Source organism: Muscardinus avellanarius (genome assembly GCF_963383645.1).
Source record: "Muscardinus avellanarius genome assembly, chromosome: 7".
NCBI classification, from domain to species: domain Eukaryota; kingdom Metazoa; phylum Chordata; class Mammalia; order Rodentia; family Gliridae; genus Muscardinus; species Muscardinus avellanarius.
In genome coordinates this window covers 67,331,062-67,340,219 of record NC_137793.1, presented here as the reverse complement: position 1 = coordinate 67,340,219, position 9,158 = coordinate 67,331,062, and the positions used below count along the sequence as shown (strand labels likewise).

At 42.9% G+C, this 9,158-nt stretch overlaps 1 protein-coding gene across 1 annotated transcript; it reads right to left on the bottom strand.

The window, feature by feature from the left end:
• Nucleotides 1–6,336: 6,336 nt before the first annotated feature.
• TLR5 (toll like receptor 5) lies at nucleotides 6,337–8,913 on the bottom strand (the record flags this gene model as incomplete). Its single annotated transcript, XM_080699464.1, has 1 exon — nucleotides 6,337–8,913. The coding sequence occupies one exon, from the start codon at nucleotides 8,911–8,913 to the stop codon at nucleotides 6,337–6,339; it is 2,577 nt and encodes an 858-aa protein (XP_080555590.1).
• Nucleotides 8,914–9,158: the final 245 nt, after the last annotated feature.

The following is a 9,158-nucleotide window of genomic DNA, read 5'->3' as shown; positions in this document are numbered from 1 at the left end:
TGTTTATCAATAATACAGGAGAACTTCCATAGTGCTTCCTCTTTGCCACTACTTGACACACCTTGATTTCACCTGCTCTGGTGGGGGAGTTAGGGTGTCACAATGTGGCTTCAATTTGCACTTCTCTAATGACTAAAGAAGCTCAAATACCTTCTCATTGGCTTATTGAATATACTTTGGAAAATTTCTTTAAGCTCTTTCCCCCCATTTTTTTTTTTTTTTTTTTTTTTTGCAGTACTGGGGATGGAACCCGGGGCATTGTACCTCTGAGCCCTATTTATTTATTTATTTATTTATTTATTTATTTATTGGTGGTACTGGGGATGGAACCCTTCGACCTCCAGGCTACACTCCCAGACCTATTTTATATTTTATTTGGAAACGGGGTCTCTTAAGCCAGGGAGGCTGGCTTCGAACCTGTGGGATCCCCCTGTCTCCACCTCCTAAGCGCAGGGATTACAAGCGTGCGCCACCACACCTGGCTTAATCTTTTTATTTTTAAACCAGGGTCTTACTGAGTTGCAGAGAGCCTCGCTAAGTAGCTGAGGCTGTTTGCGAACCTCAGCCCTCCCATCTCAGCCTCCCGAATGCTGTAATTATAAGCGTGTGCCACCAGGCCTGGCCTTCTTGCCCATTTTTATTTTCATCTTTTTCTTATTGGTTTGTAGACACACTCTTAGATTTTTGTTATAAGTCCTTTTCATAGAATGCATGACATATATCTTCTTCCATGTTATGGTTTGCCTTTTCACTCATTGAAAGCCTTTTCTAATTGATAGAATGTCTTAATTTCTTTCTTCTTTCCTTTTCTTTTCTCCCTTCCTTCTCTGCCTTGACCCTGAGATTCTGGTGTGTCAGCCTGGGATTAGAGGTGTGCACTATTGTGCCCAGCTAGGAAGTCTTAATTCCAATATGGTCATCTCTCTTGATTTTCTTCTTTTGAATCATGGCCCTATACACTGCCCTGTCGTCCTCCAGTGCCTTGAGATAGATTCCAAAATACAATTTCTCCAGGTCTTCTAAGTGTTGCCAGTGGAAGAACGCGACAGAAATCCTTCATTGAGCATCATCTGTTTTTCCCCCTCTGGAATTTCCATATTTCTAAATATGCACTCAGAATGTTATTTCTTGATTTAATCTTATAAAGATTTTATACTGGCTTTTTATTGTGGTGGATGGACATGTAACAATCTTATACTTGTATATCATAGTCTCTTATTCTTCCAATATAATTACTTCATGGTTCAAAACTTTAATCCATACGTATTTTACATGATCTGAAGACTATCAGAACATCATTCATTGTGGATGTATGTGATTGACAAGGAATTTCTGGCATCAACTACATTTGGGGGATGAGTGAGATTCTCTTTGAAATGTTCAGCAGCCCCAAGCAGTATTCTGTATTTTCCAGAATAGTTTCTATTTCAATATGGCAAGCTCTCAGTATTCTTAGATTAAAATGAAATAGTTCCTCCTACTTTGGCATGACCCTAACCACGCTCTAGAGGTGCTATAGTTTGGATCTTGAATGTCCCCCAAGGACCCATGCATTAAAGGCTCGGTCCCCAGAGTGGTACTATTGGGAAACAACAAAAACGTTTTAAGAGATGGAGCCTAGTAGGGAGTCCTCAGGTCCCCCTTGAAGGGGATGGTGGGGCCAGCCCCTTCTCTTCCTCTCTTTTTTTGCTTCCCAGCCATGAGGTGAGCCACTTTGCTCCAACACATTTCTGACCATGATGTTCTTCCATAGGCTCAAAAGCAATGGGGTCAGCCAATCATGGACCAGAACCTCCAAAAATGAGGGCCCAAAGAAACCTTTTCTCTTCATAAGTTGACTATCTCAGTTATTTGTTACAGTGACAGAAATCTAACCAGCACAGCAGAGATTACATGTTTACTGGGCCCTGAACTGTTGAGTGAGAGAACAATCTCTTAGGGTCTCAGCGGCCCCCAGGACTCACTTCTCAACCTGCTGGAGAGATAAAGACCTGGGAAAATGGCTTGAGAAAGAAGTCCAGATACCAAGTTGGTGATGGAAGAAAAGACAAATGAAAAGAATTTAAGAAAGCTTTGGGTCTTTGACAGAAAAGATGTCTTAAACTAGAGTGCCATGGTGATTTCAATAGTGGCTAAAAAGTATGACGTGAAGAAGTCTCCCTCAAACTCCACCTAGAAGCGACAACAGATGCTTGTTAAAAGTGTCTCATTGCCTGGTATGGGGGCCCACGCCTGTAATCCCCGCTCTTGGGAGACGGAGACAGGAGGATCACACAGGTTCGAAGCGAGCCTCACTGGTTTAAGAGACTCTGTTTCCAAATAAAAATATAAAAAATAGGTCTGGGAGTGTAGCCCGGCGAAGGGTTTTCAGGAACCCCAGTACCACCAAAAAAAAAAAAAAAAAGTGTCTCATTGCCTGCTATTTATGTTTTTATTTGTATTCATTTATTTGGTACTGGGTATTGAACACAGAGTCATTCTACCTCTAACCTGCATCTCCAGCCCTTTTATTGTTTTTTTATTTTTTGTGGTACTAGAAATTGAGCCTACGGGGGTTTTAACTCTGAGCTATACCCCCAGTCCTATTTTATTTTTATTTTGAAACAAGGTCTCACTGGGTTGATGAGAGTCTCACTAGTTGCTGAGGCTGTCCTCAAACCTGCAATCCTCTTGTCTCAGCCTCCCAAGTACTGGGATTAGGAGAGTGTGCCACTATGTCAGGCCTTATTTTTATTTTAAAACAGAGTCTAAGTTGCAGCAGCTGGCCCCAAACCTTCGATCTTCCTGTCCCAGCCTGCCACTTACTGGAATTGCATGTGTGTACCACCGTGCCTGGCAGCTATTTATGCTTTTAAATATAGCAATTAGAAAAGGCCATGAGACAGAACCCTTTTCATATATCAAGAGTTATCTGTGTTCCAACTTACTGTTCCTATTAAAATATTCACCATTTGTCATTTTGCATGTACAAGAGTTGGTTTGGAAAATCAGTCATGGGGATGGTCTCCCAAAGCAAGCATGGGTGGGGGTGGGAGAGACTGGTGTCCCCAGTGTAGCATTATCCCCACCCTATCCCCACTCTCCCACCCCAAACTAGCAACATCCTTTCCTCAGGAGTCCTGTCCTTATAGGAGGTTTTGGTAAGGAGAGCCCTCAGGAGCATGGCCTCCCCGCTGCTGCAGCTTGGGGAAAATTGTGGCTGCTGAGCCCTTATGACAAGTGAGACTGTGTCGGCACAGACTGTGCTTCCCAATCTTCCTGAGTCTTGGTTGTGACTATCACAGGCAGCAGCGCTTGCTTTGCTTGACTGTATTTTCCGAGGGGACTTTACACACTGCAGATCCCTGTGGGTTACTCTCCACCCCCAACCATTCCTCCATTCTAGCCCAACTCTTGGCCGCTGGTCTAGACTGCAACTGTGCCGACACCCAGGAGCTTTATGCCTGGAAATGAAGTTCACTGGGTTTCTCAGAGTCTGTGGCCTCCCCCCCTTAGCCTCTGTTCAGCATGGCCTCACCTGTCTTGCCCTTTCCCCAGTCTAGCAGCAGGTACTGACTCCAGGCATCATAGTACACGTTGTGTATTTAGCAAGTATACACTATGGGTCAAGCACCATTCTGGGACTGGAAACACAGATGAACAAGACAAGACCCTCTATCAGGGTTCACAGTCTACATGGCCTTCACACATACTAAACACATTGGCACAATGTAATGTCACATCTCAGGGACAGAAATCTGTTGAGCCATAAGACATGGGTAGCCGTTCTAGGCTAGATAATTCCCCCAAAAGCTGGAGGCAAAGGCTGGGGAGAAGGAATTCAATGGGGGAAGAAGCCCGGGCAGGATGTGCAGATGGAAGACCCTGGTGTGGTCTGCATGGCTGGCAAGAGTGGAAGTAGAAAATGTGGTCTTTCTTCATGGGATTTATAGTCTAGAGGAAAAGGTGGCCAGATGCACTCACAACTCTCAAAGGAGGCAGGAAGTAGGTATTAGTTTAAAAAGAACAGATGAAGTGCCAGGATTTTTTTATAAGAGAGAAGATAGAAGAGAAGAGAAGAGAAGAGAGGAGAGAGAGGAGAGAGAGAGAGAGAGAGAGAGAGAGAGAGAGAGAGCGAGAGAGAGAGAGAGAGAGAACTTTGGGTTGAAAGGCTTCTCAGGGGCTTCATGGGCTGGATTAAAAAACATGTATATATATCCAGGCATGGTGGCTCATGTCTGTAATAATCTCAGTACTTGGGAGGTGGAGAGAGGAGGATCACAGGTTCAAGGATAGCCTCAGCAACTAGTAAGACTTTCATCAATCTAGTGAGACTCTATTGTATGTATGTATGTATGTATGTATGTATGTATGTATGTATGTATTTTTGGTGGTACTGGGGTTCCTGGAAGCCCTTCTACCTCCGGGCTACACTCCCATACCTATTTTATACTTTCTATTTGGAAACAGGGTCTCTTAAGCCAGCGCACTGGCATCGAACCTGCGCCATCCTCCTGTCTCTGCCTCCCAAGCATGGGGATTACAAGCGTGCGCCACCACGCTCGGCAAGACTCTATTTTAAAAAATAAAAATAAAGCTGGGCATGGTGGTGCACGCTTGTAATCCCCACTTGGGAGGTAGAGACAGGAGGATCCCGCAGGTTTGAAGCCAGCTGTGCCGGCTTAAGAGACAATATTTCCAAGTAAAAATATAAAATAGGTCTGGGAGTGTAGCCTAGAGGTAGAAGGGTTCCATCCCCAGTACCACCAAAAAAAAGAAAGAAAATAATAAATCAATAAATAATAAATAATAAAAATAATAAATAAATAAATAAAAAATAAATAATGAAAATAAAAATGAAATAGTGCTGGGGTGTAGCTCGGAGGTAGAATGCCCCTGTGTTCAATCCCTAGCACCACCACCACACACACAAAAAAATGTGGAATGAGAAACAATTCCAGGAAGAAGTAGCAAAGTGGGGGGAGGGTGTGGCTTGCATAAGAACAATTTAGCTGGTGTGTAGGGCAAGCTCAGTCTCATAGATAAGAAGGAGTCCAAAGAAGCTGGGATAAGAGGCGTGTGTGTGTGTGTGTGTGTGTGTGTGTGTGTGTGTGTGTGTTGGGGGGTGAGGACTTGGGGGACATAGTGAAGGGAAGGGAGTGACAGTTTGGAGTGCTGAGTCCCACGCCTGTGGGCACATCTGGAGCTGTAGTTGCTGGTCTGGGGGAGCTTTGGATGTGGAGGTGTCTAATGTGAATCAGGGGGTAGTTATGATGTACCTTCTTTGGTTTAAATTTTAATGCTTTTATAGAAAAATATTTCCATATTAGTGAACTTAAAATAGGTTTAGGGTGAAAAATACACATAGATTCTTTTCAGGATTAAAAAATACAAATTTAAAGAAAGTGCAACTGCCTCTGGAGGCCTTCAGTATGTGTAGTCTCTTGTGGCCATTAGGAAAATACATGAGACATCTTGACATTCTTGACCAATTTAATTTTCTCAGAAGTTTTATGAGGTAGATATTATTATGTCCACAGGTGAGAAAACTGAGGCCCAGCAAGGGTATAACACACTTATAATTATACCGCTAATAAGAAGCAGAATCAGAATTGAATCCAGGATCCATATGGAAAGTCCATGTTTTTCCAAAATGGCATGTGCAGTTCATAAATGAAGTGTGGTAGGAAGGAAAGCAGAAGAATGCTAAATCATGGAAGGTTCAGGTGCCAGCCTGAAAGAAAGACCATGTGCAAAATGGTCACGCCCCCAAGGATTAGAACTACAGAAGCTGAAGGTAAGGTAGGAAGTGCACTGTAGCCACAGAGCCATAGTTATCTTCACCCAGTTCTTTTGGGGCCACCTGTTATTCATAAGGCAGAGTGTGATGGCCAGCATCCAGTACTGACATTTTTCTATGGTCAAAGAAGGAAACGGGTCTCTTCTATTTGTTTTCTACTTAATAATGTTTTGCAAATCAGAGAACCCAGAATTCCTGAGCAGCCCATTCTAGAACAGAACTCTAGAGAAATCATGAAGCCACCTGCAACTTTTCCCAAGCTGCCCTCATCATTTTTCGTGGACATTCTGTAGTCCATCAAAAAGGAGAGAACAGTATTATTGGGTCTACAAGAAAATCAGTGACGAGTGGAAACATCTTTGGGCAGCTGCAGTTTGTAGATCTGTAATTTTCTTTTTGGAGGTCAATGAGACAAAACATTGTGTTGACATGAAAGCTGATGCTGTTTTCATAAGAGGATAAAGATCTCCCCAAAGGACCCACAAATGATAACTACATGAAAAGACAAAGTGAAGAATCATTTGTGGCTTAAGATACATTGCAAGCTGCTCTTTGGACTAGGAGATGGTGGCTACAGTTTGCAACTGAATGTGGTTGTCTTCCTTCTTCTCTTTTTCTTTCTTTAGTATGCGCTGAGAGAGCTGACTGAGAAACCAGCCAACATCCTGGAGATCCTCAGGCCACCTCAAGTACTGCTGCTTCTGTACAAATCCTCTGATGGACTGATATTTCATCAACTGGTACTGGGATAGTGACCCAACCACCACCATGATGAGGACATTGCTGAGGTCAGATAAGCACCTGCCCTGCGCGTAACTGAAGGCTTCCAGGCACCACCCATCCCTGAGGAAGTGTCTACTCACAAGACAGACGATCTTTCTGCTACTCCAGATGGCAGCCTGGATGTTGGCAATGTGGTTTTCCCCTGGGACAAAGTCTCTTTCTTCAAAGCACAGATTAAATCTGTTTTGGTCACTGTACTGTGTGTCCAGGTGTTGAAGCAAAGCATTCTGTGCCCATTCAAAGTCTTTGCTACTGAAGCAAAAATAGGCATCATATTTGTATGTGTCAGGTTCTACTCCCTGGGGACGATCTCCTAAAACTAGTCTCTGGACGGTCTTATAGCAGACGAAACAAAACCCTCGGAATTTTGTGACTATGAGGGTGGTTATGAGGAGTACAGACAAAATGACAAAGAAGAAGATGAAAAGGGAAAACTTAAGGGACCTTAGGAGTTCCTCTTCATCACAGCCCTCTGTGGAAATGGAGTAGAGGGAAACGCCTATGAGTGAGCTGGGGTACATGCAGTAAATGTCGGCAGGAGACCCAAATGTCGTGACATTGGTCTGATTGAGCCAACTGATGAAAGGGCTAAGTTCACACTCACAGATAAACTTGTTATGAGTTATGTACAAGACACTAAGTGCTACAAATAAACTAGGATCAGGAGATAGGAGCTGGTTTCTGGACACATCTAGGATCTCTAAATTAGCAGGCAAACTACCAGGAGAAAGAGCTGTCAGCCTGTTGGAGTTGAGGTAGAGTTCTCTGAGTGCAGTCAGGTCACTAAATACTCCAGGAGGAAGGAAGTTAAGATAGTTATTATTCAAATACAAAAGCTGGAGATGAGAAAGCCCTTTAAAAATATCCCAACAGGACTCAGTTTCCCAAGCAAGTTGCAGCATATTTTCTCCAAGAAAAAGCTGTTCTAAGCTGAGATTCTCCGAAACAGCATGGCTTGGGTTACAAGAGGAAAGGCGATTTTGATTTAAAATGAGAATCTGGAGATGAGGTATCTGGAGAAGTTGGTAGAGATCAGCCAGATTTTCTAGCCTGTTCTCTGATAATTGGATGAAGTTAGCTGTAAAGGTGATGTCTGGAAAAGTCACCAGTTTATTACCACCTAATAAAAGAGTAGATATACTTGTAACGGCAGGGATGGTTTTAAGAGCATTGTCCCGGAGATCCAAGGTCTGTAATTTTTCTAGGAATTTGAATGTTTTTCTCTGAATTATCCCAATGTGATTATTTTGAAGATCAATGTAGGCTACCCTAGATAGCCCATAGAAGCTGGAATCATAAAGTTCCCCTAGAAGGTTGTACGATATATTGAGTACTTGGAGACTCTCGAGTCCATAAAATGCTTCATCGAGAATTTTATTTATCTTGTTGTAGGCAAGGTTTAGAATCTTCAAGTCCTTCAGCATCTTAAAGAGTTGGGATTTCAAGGAGAAGATAAAACCATGTGAAAGATCCAGGTGTACCACCGAGCTTCTGGCCAAGCCAGCAAATGTGTTTTGGTCAGGATCTTTGAGATTATAGAAGCCAAACCCAGAACCCATAATATGGTTGGCAAGAATCAAAGAGGAAATTTGACTTCCATTGATGGCATTGCTGAAGTTTCTTGTAATGTCCACTGTCCAGCCATTGCTAGACACATCAAGGGTTTCCAGCTGCATATTTCTGAATGGGTTCATGCATTTCTCCCAGTCCACCATGATACTGCTGTACAGGTTAGTATCTTTGAGGCTGAAAAACGAGAACATTTTTCCTTGGAGTGGTTTTAGCCCACTCTCACATAGCATAGGTATTTTGTTGAAAGAAAAGTCTATGGACTTTAAGGAATTCAATTCCTGAAATGAAGGGTGAAGGTAAAGGCTATGTATTTGATTTATGGATAGGTCTAATCGAGTTAAAGAATTTAAATTTCTGAAATAACCATCTTTTAATACAATATCAGAGAGACCACACCCAAATAATCTAAGTTCAAAAAGATGGGACAGTCCCTGAAAAGCATCTGGATGCAAGAAGTCGATCTGACTTTTGCCCAGGTCCAAGATCTTAAGATTGGGCAGGTTTCTGAAGGCCTCTTTGTCAATAGCCAAGGTAGTGAACTGGGCCCCAAGCTCCAGTAGCTGGAGCTGCTCCAGGAAGGAGAATGAAGTGGTAGTTACTATCCGGATATAGTTGAAGCTTATAAGGAGTCTCTCTGTTGTGTTGGGGACCTGGGGAATCTGGGTGAGATTGCAGAAATGAAATAAGGCTATCTGACCATCAAAGGAGCAAGAAGAGATTCCAAGTGCAGGACTGGCCATTAGCATCACTCCTACAAGAAGATCAAGGTGGTCTGCCATGATCCTAAGAGAAGAAGGAGAATGAAAACACAGCATTAGGTTGGAGGCATTTCATATGGGTCCTCAGAACTTGGAGGTCTGGTCTCAGACTTCTTTCTTATCTGATTCCATGAACGTGGCTGTTGGCTGATGTAGCCTGGTATAGATGAAGCTATTCTCACTGTATACCAAACACTTAATACTGTACTTTCTATATACCAAGCACTATTCTAGGTACTTTAAAAATATTCCACCTGAGCTGGAGA